Here is a 15448-nt window from a genome sequence, read left to right as displayed (position 1 = left end):
GCCTTCCTTCTCAGATATTTTTAAAATGGAAATTAGTTTTTTGAAATGAAAATTCCTCACGCCATTCAAAATGGGTGAAGAAAATGTGAAACATATGTACACACACACACACACACACACACACACACACACACACACATTGGAATATTACTCTGCCATAAAAACAAATGACGTTTTTCACAACAACATGGATGGACCTAGAGGGTATTATGTTAAGTGAAATAAGACAGACAAGGACAAATATCAAATGATTTCACTAATATATAGAATCTAAAAAGCAAAATAAGTGAACAAACAAACAAAAACAGAATCATAAATACAAATAGCAAACTGGTGGTTTTGACGGAGGGGCTAGAAAGCGGGATGAGTGAAATAGGTGAAGGGGACTTAGAAGTACAAACAGAGAATATGGTCAATAACATTGTAATATTTATGTATGGTGACAGATGGTAACTACACTTACCATGGTGGGTACTTTATAACACAGACAATTGTCAAATCAGTATGCTGTACACTTGAAACTAATATAACATTGTATGTCAACTATACTTATGTTAAAAGGGGGAAAATAAATTAGAAACTCAAGGACTTTTAAAGTACTGAGAATATTAAACTGTCTTAAAAAGTGAACATCTTCCTAAATTTTGTGAAGACTGAATTTTTTAAAAATTTTTATTAAGTTTATTTATTTATTTTGAGAGAGACAGAGACAGCACCAGTGGGAAAGGAGCAGAGACAGAGAGAGGGAGAGAGAAAATCCCAAGCAGGCTCCACACTGCCAGCACAGAGCCCAACATGGGTCTTGAACCCACAAAATCGCAAGATCACGACCTTAGCCAAAACCAAGAGTTGGATGCTTAACCAACTGAGCCACCCAGGCACCCTGACTGATTATATTTTAAACTACAAGTTTATTTTTTAATATAGATTGATTAAGTAATTTTGGTTCTCTTAAATTCCTCAGTCTTGATTTACTTTATACACTAGATTAAACAAGCTTGAGAATTATAGACACTAAAAAATGAAAAAGAATGAATAAAAGGAGAACAAAATGAGAAGCCAAGCAGGGAAAAAATAGAGACTTTTAGCAAAATTGAAAGTATTCGCAAGGGAGCCCCTGCACCAATGTAAATTACGAGTAGAGTAGTCTGAAAGATGATTATGGGCAACATAATACTTAAACATTATTTCATTCCAGTCCTTAGAAAGAAATGAAGTAAACTAGCTAAGGTCACAATAGCCAATGGCAAATGGTGTTGCTGGGACATTCAGGCTTAAATCTATCTGACAGGAAACATAAGTACTTATTACTACTTCTACAGAATTCATATGCTCTTAATGTTGTATTTGTTGCATCTCTGATATCATGTTAGATGTTGAGAAATCCAGTACATAAGAAATACAGTTCCCTCATTGCTATATAATTCCCTCAAAACTGTACAAATTCTGGTTTAGGAGATAGTGTAGTATTTTCTTCTTTATTCCCATTCTTATGAGATATGTGAATTAGGAGCCTACCAGTTTTTAGGCACTTAGAATATAAAATCCTGACACTTGTCCAAGAGCTTTTCAGACATTGGAGATATAAATTATTTGTAGTGAGAGTGTAGCAATCTGAGAGAAAATTAGATTAATGTGATGAGGGGTCAGAGGAAGGAAACTCATATTAATCCAACACATATTATGGGTCAGACCTTCTGCATAGCCTGGAAATATATACCAAGAAAAACAGTCAGAAAATAGTTTCAAATTCCAAAAAACACAATTTATAAAAAGATCAATCTTTGCAACACATATTTAAACACATGCCAAATTTGATTAGAAAAAATATGTTACATGAAATTGGTAGAAGAAAAGATTGTGTCTATCCGTCAGATTTTCCTAATGTAAAAAAAAATTTTCATTATGTTAAAAATAGTTTATGTTTAATGTTTTGATTTTGGAAATGTATGCTAAATTTTACTCTTACTCTTCACTTTAGTAATAGGAATAGTGAGAAGAGTAGAATAGTTGCAGTAGAAAATTTGACCATCTGCATTCATTAAAATGGGACTCCATATGCAAGTAGGATTGTAATTTAGTATAAATAAAGCAAAACACTCTTGCATTTCACTATAAATCCCTAAAAGGAAAAAGATTTAAAATATCCTCAAGCACACTTTCCAGTGTTTCTCATAATATATAGAAATAACCCAAATAAAATTTTGCCTTATATGTGTTCATATTATTAGGATGCTCCTCTAATTATTAGCTCCATCTCTAGCTATGTTGTAAGACCCTAAAGAGATGTTATGTTCTGACTGCATATGTATCAATTCTATAATTGTGCAATGCAATCTTGAACCTCAATTATAAATACAACCCCAGAAATACACATAGCTCTTACAGCATTTAGACAAAGTTAAACTCTTGGCCTGGTAGGTATCTTACCATAATGAAATAATTTACTGGTTGCAGGGGAAAAGAAATACCCCCGAACTGTACACTATTAACCTGATTAGTGTTATAGACACAGAAAATTTGCTGCAAATAATTCCATCTTTAGTGCATTTGGAAAAAAAAGCAAATTTCAGAATAGTGTATTAAATACAGTAATGCATAATAGGAAATGGGGTAAATAAAAGCAAGTTTTACGTATTAAATTATTGATTAGTGATAATTCATCAATAGCTTGAAAATAAAAAAGGAATAGTTGTTACTCATAACACTCACTGCCAATTAAATGAGGTTGTATCCTTATCAAGTGTATAAAAATATTTTTAGGTACCATCTCAAGTGGTACCATTTTTGGTTAATATGCTGATTTCTTCTGTATCTGAACTATTACAGTGCTTATCGTCAAATGTAAAAATTATGACTTTGATACAAACAATTTTAAAATATGCTGCATTTTCAACAAGTTCTTATTTTCCATAAAACATGCAATAATTGTGACAGGCCATTACATTTTTTAATCACTTTATTGCTGAGTACATAATAGACACTCTGAAAGTAATGGTCAATTGCTTGAAAAATATGCTAACCTCTTTGAAAACATACTTGACTGTGCAAATGACAGTTTATATGTAATGTCTGACTATGAGCCACAAGTCTGATTTATTAATCCCCCTTTTTTCCTCATGAAAGTTGAATTTCATAATCTTTCATAATTCTTACAGCTCCAATTCTTAGATAAGATAATTTCCAATTTAATACAAGAGAAATATACACAAGAATCAATAATGACTCATATAACATATCTGGAGCATTTCCACCTCATTCACTTGAGAAACAGAACGTATTAGTTAGGTTCAAATTCACTAACATTGAGAAGCAATACTTTAAAAGTTTTCCAAATAGATTATCAAGATACACAGTACCTGAAATTGTGATATTATCCAGCATTTAAGCCACTTCTATGGAACTTTGGAGTGAGGTCATTCGAAGTTAATACTTTTCCTCCTCTTGTAAGTACACACAAAGATGGAGCACAATAACGTATTTCTCAAAGGGTAGACCTCAAACATTTTATTTAAACTTACTGTATACTTCCTAATACGGTTTATATTAATTTCTTATGGACAGTTTTATAGTAATTTCCATATAGACGTGGTGTAAGAATGTCATTATAATATATTGAATAGATTTCTAGAAGAGTGGTTCTTTCATCATGCTGAGTTCAAATGTCAGCATTTTGTAAACGCCTAATAAGAAGACTCTAATGACAGCTTGCAAAAATATTAACTGCAAAATTGATTTAAAAATGCAACTGATCTTTTAAAATTCACTTCCTTATTAGGCATACAAAGAAATGCATGACAGGAAACTCATTACTAATGTTGGTAAATAAAATTTCATCAAGTAGACGAGACAAGGTAAATCATGTGTGTATTTGGTGTATAACATAAATGTGTTTTAGTTTTTATGATTTCCCATGGCTTCCTGTCTAAATTAGGAGGAATCCAAAAACTGATCATTCATTTTAGCACTTACCTCATATGTGTGATGATGAGTGTTGTCATGGGGATAAAAAAATCATCCACTCGGTCAAACTGCTTTCCCACAGGCTGGGTGTGAATAGTATGGTGGGGAACATTCCCACTGGCCAGGGTTATTACCTAAACAGAACACGCCATGGTTAGACATTGGCAGTGCATTCCCTTAATAGTATCAGTGTTAACTTTATTTAGAGATGAAACAAATCAGCAGTTGTTTCTTAGATTCTTTATTGCCATCCTGAAAATTAGTACATCATTAAGCAAATTGGAATTTTGTAATTGTTTGCTTATTTTTAACATAGAAATTTGTTTTTATAAAGAAAAAAACAGAAAAAGATTTGTCTTGAATAATTTCTGCTTAAATTATAAAATTATTAAATTTTTTTAACGTTTATTTATTTTTGAGACAGAGAGAGACAGAGGAGGGTCAGAGAGAGAGGGAGACACAGAATCTGAAACAGGCTCCAGGCTCTGAGCAGTCAGCACACAGCCCTACGCGGGGCTCGAACTCACATACCGCGAGATCGTGACCTGAGCCGAAGTCGGACGCTTAACCGACTGAGCCACCCAGGCACCCCTAAATTATAAAATTATTATAAACAAGTTCTGTGTTATAAACATGTTAACCTTGCTATAATGAGAAAAATAAAAACAAGCATACATATGATGTAAATGAGATTATTAGCTTTCCTTCCTTCCTTCTTTCCTTCCTTCCTTCCTTCCTTCCTTCCTTCCTTCCTTCCTTCCTTCCTTCCTTCCTTCAGTTTTGTTAAGGTATAGCTGATGAACAGAAAACTTTTAATATAGAACAGAGCTGGAAATAAAACTGAAAACTCTAAAACAAATCATACATAATATTTTAGCGCTTAATAACGTTAGAATAGATGAAACTATATTTAACTTTTTCCTCCTATACATTGAAAATAACAGGTTCAAGTAAGTTTTTATCAAAGACTTTTCCTCTTTTTATTCATTGTTAATTGGTTTTTAAAACTTTTATAGTCCATTCAAGAAAAGATGACTACATTTAAACTCTTTTGTTCCTCATATCCCATTAGGCACTAAATTCTATCAGTTCTTTCTTCAGATTTCTCACACCTCCATATGCTTTCCTGTTCCTGCTGGACAGTCATTGCTCTGTGTTAGCCTTTTAAAGGACTTTCTGCCTTTACTTCTCCCCTTTTAAATCCTTTCTACATATGGCCACCAAATTAAACTTCTTAAACTCTTGACTGACTCTCCTAAGTTAAGTAGACTTTCCCCCCTTAAAACTGAGTCTTTTCCTTTGGTTTATACGACAAAAGTAAATAGCATTTTTGATTTTTTTTCTCCAAGAAACTAAGTTTTCTTCATTTCTTCATTTCTTCAGGCTGATTGCAGCAATAATAACATTATGGAGAGCTTGCTATATACCAGTATGTGTTCTAAGCAGTTTACAGGCATCACATAACTTAATAGTCAAACAACACTATAATGTATCCCAACATTACTGATGAAAATTATTTTATGCCAATGAAGCATAACTGAGCATCTCATTTGTGTTTGGCATAGTCCTAGGTTGTAAAAATACAGTGCCTCCCTCTCTGTTCAGCATAATGCTCTCCACTTCCATCCACATTGTTACAAATGGTAAGATTTCATTTTTTTGATTGCTGAGTAATATTCCATTATATATATATATATATATATATATATACACACACATATATATATATATATATATATATATATATATATATCACATCATCTTAACCATTCATCATCAGTTGATGGACATTGGACTTTTTCCATAATTTGCCTATTGTTGATAGCACTTCTGTAAACATTACGGTACATGTGCCCCTTCAAATCAGCTTTTTTCTATCCTTTGGATAAATTTCTGGTAGTGCAAATGCTGGATGTACAGTAGTTCTCTTTTTAAGTTTTTGAGGAATGTCCATACTGTTTTCCAGAGTGGCTGCACCAGTTTGCATTCCCACCAACAGTGCAATAAGGTTCCCCTTTCCCTACATCCTCAAAACTATAAGACACTCTTAAATATAGAGAACAAACTGAGGATTGAAGGGATAGTGGGGGTGGTGGGGTGGGTTAAATGGGTGATAGGCATTAAGGGGGGGTGCTCTTCAAGATGAGCACTGGGTATTATATGTAAGAGATGAATCACTGGGTTCTACTCCTGAAGCCAAGAAGACTATACTGTATGTTAACTAACTTTTCCCTAGTTCTTAGTCTGGACTTTGTTTCCTGATGGTTCTAGATCCTTCTCATTGCTGCAATTGAATGGGAAGAGGTGGATTACCAGATATCAGGACTGAGCTGACTAACTGCCAGGACACACAAATTGATCCATAATGCACCTTAATCAACAGGCCAGATCTTGGGACAATCCTTGGCTCATTCCTAATGGCATCCTGCTGCTTGTTTCTCTATCTGTAATAACCTACAGCTGCCAACTCCCACTGTCACCCCATCTGGCAGGAGCCTACTTCCTGGCCAATAGCAAGACGTAAAGACTTTATTCCAAGTTGTTTCCTGGGGACATTTCCTCTCTAATTATTGTGCATTTGAAAAGATAACATATGGATTGTAAATCTGTGTAGATGACAGACTCATGACTTTCAGAACAGCATTTCCTAAATTTTCATAAGGCATAGTTTCCTTTTAAAAAAAAATAACGAGGGGCGCCTAGGTGGCTCAGTCGGTTAAGCGTCCGACTTTGGCTCAGGTCGTGAGTTTGAGCCCCACATCGGGTTCTGTGCTGACAGCACAGAGCCTGGAGCCTGCTTCAGATTCTGTCTCCCTCTCTCTCTGCCCCTCCCCTGCTCACGCTCTGTCTCTGTCTCTCTCAAAAATAAATAAACATTAAAAAAAATTTAAAAAATAATAAAAAATTAAAAAAATAACGATAATAAATCTTTGATAATTCATCTGAGAATACTAATTGGAAAAGCACTGTCTTATGTACCTATAGTTATGAAATTTATTAGTTGTTATTAATTAATTATAAATATTACAGAAAATATATTTTGCTTCCATAATTGGTAAAGTTGTATAGATTTAATTATAGTCAAATGAAAACACAAAGTATAAGTATATATATGAGTTTCAGATCTTTGATAAAAATGCTTTCGCACTTTCAAGCTTTCAGTGGCCACTATTATAAGATATATTGCATTAGGGCAAAAAGTTATTGCCTAGCCATCACAACCTGACATCAATATCTCTAGTTCTAGTCTAATCTTTCAACATGCCACAGGAACACTCTAGGAAAAATCAGACCTTGCCCATATTTTTGGTTTGGTGAATTCAGTTTCTCCAAAGGTAAGTCTGTTCCCCTTTGAAACAAATCTTAAATCCCATTTCCTTTGCAGATGTTTCCTGATAATCTTGTTGGAAGACAATTAACCATTAATCTGTTGACATTTCTGCTGAGTCAAGTCTTTCTGAGCAGAGGGCACTGGCAGAGTTGGTTAAAGGATGACAGGGCAGCAAAAAGGCCTTGGAAGCTAAAGGTGGTGTATTGCTCCAGAGAGAGGTAGAGACTTAACTCCTTTGAGCCTTACTGACATTCCAGGGCACCGTCCTGATAAGATTTGCATCCCAGAGTAATAATAATGTCTATCTTTCACAGGAGAGGATGGGCTATTGTGCCAGCAGTCTTAAAAAAAACTTGGAGACACATAATTGCAGGGTCCTTCTCTTGTTAGTGCAACTGTGCTGAGGCAGGGTGATATTAATCTCTCATGGCATCACCCCATGGGAATGGGGTTGGAGAATTAACACAAATATGCTCCTTGAGTAAGAAATGGTCTGTTCTATGATCCAGAGACTCTGTGTTTCCTGTCAGCCTGTCTATCTATCAATCTATCTAATCTATCACAGATTTATATAGATGTATGTGCATGTGTATAAATTTTACTTCATGCAAATAAATCTTATGGTATGTACTATTTCAATAGTACTTTTGAATTCTTACATATTGTATTATATTTTCAGGTGTGGAACTTACCTTTCCCTCCATCCAGCAAGTACTTAAAAAAATCATTAAATCTTACTAGCATATTTTTTATTGGACAGCCAGAGAAAAAGAACCCATTTTTTAACGGCTGGATAACGTGTGGGAAGTTACTTAACACCTTTATAAAGCCTTTCCCCCCCCTTTCTGTATGATATTAAAGGAGTTTGCCTAAAGTGCCTTATGGAAGGATTGCAACACTGAGGATTGCAACATTAATCTATCCAAGTAGCAAATACCAATAGGGAGGGGAAGAAATCAGTTCTAAAGAATATAGTAGAATGAAAATATATACAGCTTGTAGGGTGCCTGGGTGGCTCAGTTGGTTAAGTGTCTGACTTTGGCTCAGGTCATGATCTCATGGTTCATGAATTGGAGCCCCACATCAAGCTCTCTGCTGTTAGCACAGAGCCCACTTTGGATCCTCTGTCCTCCCTTTCTCTCTGCCCTCCTCCACTTACTATCTTTCTTTCCCACTCTCAAAATTAATAAATAAGTTTTAAAGAAAGTATAAAAATAAATAAAAAAAGAAAATATATACTGCTTTAAAAGAAAAAAATAACTTTTATAAGCTTTGTTTATTTTATTTTTAAGGAAATAGAATTAAAATAATTCATAAGAATGGTTTTTTAAAAAATAATATTTATTGGCCTGTTTTATCTTGTCAAGATTTAAGAGTAAAATATCAAATAACTAGACGACATTTCCATATTGTCATAGATCAGTCAAGCAGTTGTCCACAATGAACACTGTAGTCTTTCCATCAAAAGATTGGCCTTGTTACTTCATGTTCTTGAATCTAGGCAAGGAGTATGCCTTGCTTTGATCAATAAGCTGTAGTAGAAGTGACTTTATGTGAATTCTAAGACCTAGATCTTAATTAGCCTTGCAATTTCCACTGTCTTATAACCTGGAACCACCATGTTGCCAGATGCCAGTCTAAAGGATGAGCAGGCACATGCTAGAGACACAAGCAGCCCAGCTAATCACCACTATCACATAACAAACGTGGGAGTGAGACTATTTTGAACCATCCAGCTACTGTAATCAGATGAGTGCAGCCATCTGAGTGTTTCTTAATCATGCCCACAAACTGCCCAGATTGCTGCACCACAGAACTATGAGTAATAAGTCATTATTATTATTTTTTATGTTTATTTCCCTTTGAGTGAGAGAAAGAGACAGAGCATGAGCAGGTGAGGGGCAGAGAGAGGGAGGCACAGGATCCAAAGCAGGCTCAAACCCACAAACTGCAAGATCATGACCTGAGCCAGAGTTGGGTGCTTAACCGACTGAGCCACCCAGGTGCCCCATTAAGTCATTCTTTAATTTTGTTTAACACATCAAATTTTGGGGTGATTTCATTTGCTACAGCAAATAACTGAATAACTATTACATGTTAGATGTAACTTATGACACATATTTCTAGTGAAATACAAAATGAACCATCATTCTCATAGTTCCTTTAAAATCATTTCAGTAAACTTGCCTCTTGTAAGTTAAATATTGTAAAACTAAAAATACTTCAGAATCATTTAAAGTATTGGTAGTGACAACTGACAAAAAGTAAAAGAAAAAACCAACAAAACAAAAAAAATTTGCATGTAAGACTTAGTGAAAACTGGCCAAAGTTAATGATTTAGGACTTTATAAGAAGAGGAATCTTCACAGCAGTGCTATAATCAAGGCAGTTTGAGAAATAGATAAAAAACACATTTCCAGGGCCAAATGTTCTTTCTCATTCCCTCTCAGTTTTCTGTTAAACTTGAAACTCCAAAAATTGGAAGACTGTGCCAAAGAGACATTGTCAAAATATATATTTTTTTCTCTACTAAGTTCTGTATAAACAACTTTAAAATGTAAGCAAATTCCACAAAGATTCTACCACTTATTCCCCAGTTAGAAACGAGTCTGTGCTCATATAATAACACACTATCTTTCTGGAAAAATTGGAGATGTGTCTTGAGACTGTCCAACTCTCTTAGTCTCTATCTCCATGCCACGTTTTGAAAGAGAGATGGAAACAAAAGAAATCTCATGCAAATTGGAGGGAGGAAGGTAATTGCTGAAAGGTAAATTATGATTTTTTTCTTCCTAATGGCATCAGTTTTGTCATCATCGTTTATTATTTTTGTGTATAAATCTAACCTTTGATAAGTATGACCTACAGTATTTTCCAATCCAAACAAGTACTTGTATTATCTCCCCCTGCCTTTTCTATGCAGATCTAGATGTGATTAAAGTACAGTCCTCAGATGGAAGAATATCATTGCTAAATAGTTATAAATATCCAGTGATATATCTAAAGGTTTAAAATCATTGTTTTCTCAAATATACTGAAATGTACTTACTTGCAATGTTGGAGAAGTCTTTTCCATGGTACCCCAGCTTAACACCCATACCTGGTCATGTGATTTGTCGTAGTGTAATTTAACTGGCACAGGGTCTGTGCTTACTGCCTGTAATAAATAGGAGTTGAAAAAAATGTTTTCAGACTGAAATATTCATTTAAAACTATGCCAAAAATTATGAAAGAACACAAGAGTTTAGATGTCAGATTAAAATTTTATGTTGCAAATTATCTAATTTTCTAAACCTTCATTTGATTAATTTGGAAATATGATACTTTACCCAAGCATATTTTTTGAATAATTTTTTGCCCATATTTTTATGTAGTCTTAAGTTCCTTCATTACCTATGCAAATTGTGTGTCGTAGAGAAGCTATTTAGAAACTCAAGATATATAAATGATTAATATGTGTATTTTATTCAATTGTTGAACACACGTAAGAACTATGTTTATACTATTAGTTTTTTTTTTTTCATTCTAGTGCTGGTTATGGGATTTCGCCATCTATAATGCTAAAATGCCTGCAATCTGATATATGGTTGTAACTCTAATGACAGATTACCTAATTTAGTTTCCTTAATGAATAATCTAATACTACAGAAAGAAGTAAAAGCATTATTTTAACATATTGATGTGGTAAATGTGTTTTTCTGCTAATATTTATAATATTTAGCAATTACTTAAAGCAAAACTTCCAGAAAACAAATTGCTGCCAGGAAGTTATTTCACTCACCTTAATTTCAAGCTATTTATATTTCAAGCTAACACCTTTTTCAAGTAATTTCCTGTAGTAGTTTCCTTACATATTTTTTTTCTGATCATATAGCATTAAACAAATTGTATTCAATAAAACTACCTTTATTCAATATAGAAAGCATTTCTTCCAAAAGCTCTGTTCAATATCCCTAGAGAATTTCCCAATTTTTAGTTCATAATGCAATCCTCTTCTCAGTGGATTAAAGGTAAACTACTGTTGGTTGAACATGTGAAGGTTCATGCTTTAGTTAACATGTTGGCAATTTAGTCTTACCAAAGTAACTATTTTCTAAAACCTTGTTCTGCATTTTATCTATTTAAAATTCTCAATACTCTTGGATTACTGCAGTAATTATTTAATTTCTAAAAACACCTATTTAAAGATTTCTGTATTAGTGCCCTTGTCACTTTCTTCCTGACTAACAGAGCCACTATGTTGCTTTGGGATTAGGTGGCCATCAATGTTCTCAGGGAAGGTAGCCCACTTGGTGAGCATCAGAGATTTAAGCCTACTTCCCTTTTTTTTTTCCTTTTAGGGATTCCATCTTTATTATTCCCCTTTTACACAAAACCAAGTAGAAGAAATAATACAAGATTAAAACTGCAAACGTAGCTAATTGGTAGAACACATATACACAAAAAAATCCAGACAGCAAGACAGGCTTATCTACAATGGGAAACACATGTAAAAATTAAGGTAGTTTGTAGTTTTCATATGGAACATTAAAAAAAAAATCAAACATTATGCTACTATGGATGCCATTGTTTACAGTAATATTGAAGGGGAGAAAACAACACTTATTTAGGGTCCCTTTCACAAGTGTGAAGATTCCCAGCCTCTCTAGAGGCTAGAGTGGTCACATAGAATATTCCCCTTTATACATGGTAAAGATTAATGTGATGAATGATTTTTGAGAATGCTACTGTGCCACACTTTCTCTTTCTTCCTGCTTTGGATGCTCTCATATGAGAACAGTAAACCTTAATTTCCAAAGTCATTTTGAGGCCATGAAACAATAAGCTTAAGAAAGAAAACCCAAGCAACACTTGGAGGATTTGGCAAGAGATAAATGAAAGGAGACTGAATTCTCTGTAACAACCTTGAGTTGCTACACAAACCTAGAATAACTGTCTCTAGACTTGATGTTATTTGGGATAATTAAATGGCTTTTTTACTTAAGAAATAGTCTGGTATTTTGTTCATTGTAATCAAATGAATGCCAGATGTTTCATTTAAATTCTTCATGTCCTCATTGACAATTTCATTGCATATACAGCAAAAGTGCCATCATTAATCATTACGCTAATAACAAAGCAATAAGATTCTTTTGTTTTTCATATCGTAATATTGTATTATTTGTAAAATTTGATCTATGTGTGATTATAACGTTACCCTATTTTGCATGCAGCTTAAAATGGAATAATCTACAATGTAAAGATAAAATAGTTCAATACAACAACAAAAGCAACATTAAGAAAAGGCTCTTTGTTTTTCAACTGTTAAGACACAGTTAAACAAAGATCAAAGATGTTTAGATAACTTTAAATATTAAGGAACAATTTAAATGAAAATTTCCATTTTGCCAGCTCTCATAAGGTTCAGTCCATGGGTTATGTTAATATCCACATAAAACAGGATAAGAAATGGAGACTCGGTCTTACCAGTAGTCATCTAGCAGGTGATCAGAAGAGCTGAGATTTGATCGTCTGTGTTTATCCCCAATGTGGCAACCTCCTTGCACATGAAAGATCATCCTTCTTAACTGATAGTTTAATTCCTGACAGTGTGTATGTGGATATGGTGCACTTCTATTTATGCCTCATGTATAGGAAACATTCTTTGGGGTTTTTTTTTGTTTGTTGGTTTTGTTTTTTGTTTTTATTTTTGTTTTCTTTTATGGAAGGTGGAAGGAAACCCACAGACCCCAATACATGCAGTATTATCTGTATAGACAGTGCAAACGAAGCCAAGAATCAGTGAGAGGCAGTAGTACCCCATGCTTATGAGCATGCATTCTGAAGGTAACTGCAAGTTTTAACCTCCTCACTTAAATTAGAAAAATAATAGTACCTTGGGAAGTTACTAAGCTTCTCTGTGTTTCAGTTTCCTCTCTGATAAAATGGAGACAATAATGACACCTACTTCAAAGGGTTGTTCTGAATATTTTGGTAAGGTAGTAAATATAAAGTACTTAGGGTATGCCATGGAAATACTACTACTATCAGAAAAGCTAACCGAACTAGAGGTATTTTCATGACATTTAGCATCATAATATTTTAAAGTTAGAGATATAGTACCCTTATTTAGCAAATGAAGAATCTGAGACCTGGAAGGGAAAGTAAATAAGCACAGTCTTTGTCCTGAAAGAATTTGTAGACAAGAGGATGAAAGAACTTAAAATAGATGTGGCAAAAAATAAAAATAAGAACCAAATGCCATGAAAGCTCAGGGGAAGGAGTAAAAAGCAGGATGAAGGATAGGGGCATGAGGTGATACTTTGAGCTTTTAAGTATGAATATTTTTATAAATGGGAAGACAGAGACTATTTTATATGGGAAGACAGAGACATAGGAGAATATGTTTCAGGAGACGTCAAAAAGCAGTCCATGAATAATTGCCTTCAAGTAAATTAAGCTATACATATTTGAAGGAGAAAAATATCAATCAATTTTCAAAACAGCTTCAGAGTTAGAAAAATATCTGCTCAATGCTCTCCCAAATTTTTGAACATTTTGACTTTCAGGATTTCAAAGTTTTGGTATTCAATTCTCTTCAATTTATTTTGGGATTTGGTTATAAAAGCTCACCAGAACTAAAAAAGATATGTGGATCAAAATGAAGAAAAGTACATCTGACATACTTTATTTGGAAAATGTTTAACTCTAGGAGATAAAAATATGTTTACAACATTTCAAGTGTGCAGATATAACACATTTCACAGAGGGAACATTTACATGGTTTTCAGTAACAAATTCATGTAACAATGACAGAAATATTTCCAAACAATCATCTTCAGGCTAATCTTGCCATACCCAATTTTCAGCCAAAAGTTGTTATTTTTCTTACTTATATTGTCAACTTTTGAAAGGACTAAATTGAATGTATTGTATTGTATTTCACAAAATACCTGCTTGTATACTCTGGGAATTACTTTAAATGTTGAGTAAGTTTAGACCATTAGCCTTTATAAAAGAGAAAGACACTATATTTGGTACTTAATTTTTTTCTTCCATAATTAAACCTGTAAACTTCGGTGTTATAAAATAGTTTAAATGTTTCTCCACATTTTATGAAAAGGATTGTAAATTTTCTGTTACCCTTTTCTGCCCTCTCTCTCCCATGCCTCTCATTCTCCGGAACAAGATTCCATCTGCCTTTTAAATACTGATCTCTGCATCTCCCCTGCTACTGACAAGAACAGAGACTCTATCCTCTTGAGCCTCATCACATGATTTCTAACATCTAACTTTATACTCACCAACTTTCTCAACAGATTTGTCAGGATGCTTTTGTTTGTTTGTTTGTTTGTTTTGTAAGCATTAGACAGATCATGACAATAATCTGCTCTAAACACCACAGTGTCTTTTCCTTTCCCTCAGAGTAAAGCCAAAAGTTCTTCGAATGACTACCAGGCCCTAGCTGACCTGCCACTTCCCTCTTCTTTCTCTGACTCCTTCACCTACTCCTCCAATCAAGGTGCTCTTGGCCTCCTGCCGTTCATCCAACATGCTCTCCACATGTCTGTATTTTGGAGGACTTTTCCCCTGAACTTATCCACAGATAGCCCAGTGTCTGCTTCCTCAACACCTCCTTTGTTCAGAACTCGCCTTCTCAGGGAGGCCAGTCTGACCACCCTGCTTAATACTGTTAGCAGCCTTCACTTTGTGCACATCCCCTCATCCTTAGCTTGCCCAATCCCATGTGGCCTTGCACTACCATTTTACCTTTTCTAAAGGACTTACTACCTCAGCATACATTATGCAATTTACATTTTAATATTCCCATCTTTCATTTCTGTTTTCATCCAATGGATTCTAGGTTGCTAGAAAGCAGATTGTTTGTGTTTGTGTAAGTCAATAATATCACCTATGCACTTAGAACAATACCTTGTAAATAGCAGTACTCAACATACAATTAATGGATCTCTAAATCTACTTAATTGGGGAAACAAAATTGCAAAATTAAGGAACATTCCAAAACTTATTACTATCATTATTATTTTTTTATTTAAGAAAGACAATTATACTCTGTGCTATGCTTATTATAAACAAGGTTTTTAAAAATGTTTTACAAATACAATTTCTTTTAATCTTCGTAACAGTCTTTGTGATGAGGTATGCAGTATCATT

The 15448-nt window shown here is 34.0% G+C and overlaps 1 protein-coding gene across 3 annotated transcripts in view; it reads right to left on the bottom strand.

Annotated features, from left to right (window-relative positions):
* Positions 1-15448, bottom strand: part of FSTL5 (follistatin like 5) — a 781763-nt gene that overhangs the window by 49399 nt on the left and 716916 nt on the right. For all 3 annotated transcript variants that reach the window (XM_053216758.1, XM_053216759.1, XM_027068355.2), the window contains exons 14-15: positions 10344-10451; positions 3973-4097 (exon numbers count right to left, since the gene is read on the bottom strand). In XM_053216758.1, the coding sequence (XP_053072733.1) occupies positions 3973-4097; positions 10344-10451 (233 nt within the window). The remainder of the gene's footprint in view (positions 1-3972; positions 4098-10343; positions 10452-15448) is intronic.

Source organism: Acinonyx jubatus, chromosome B1 (genome assembly GCF_027475565.1).
Source record: "Acinonyx jubatus isolate Ajub_Pintada_27869175 chromosome B1, VMU_Ajub_asm_v1.0, whole genome shotgun sequence".
Taxonomy (NCBI): domain Eukaryota; kingdom Metazoa; phylum Chordata; class Mammalia; order Carnivora; family Felidae; genus Acinonyx; species Acinonyx jubatus.
This window is presented reverse-complemented; position numbering and strand designations above follow the sequence as displayed.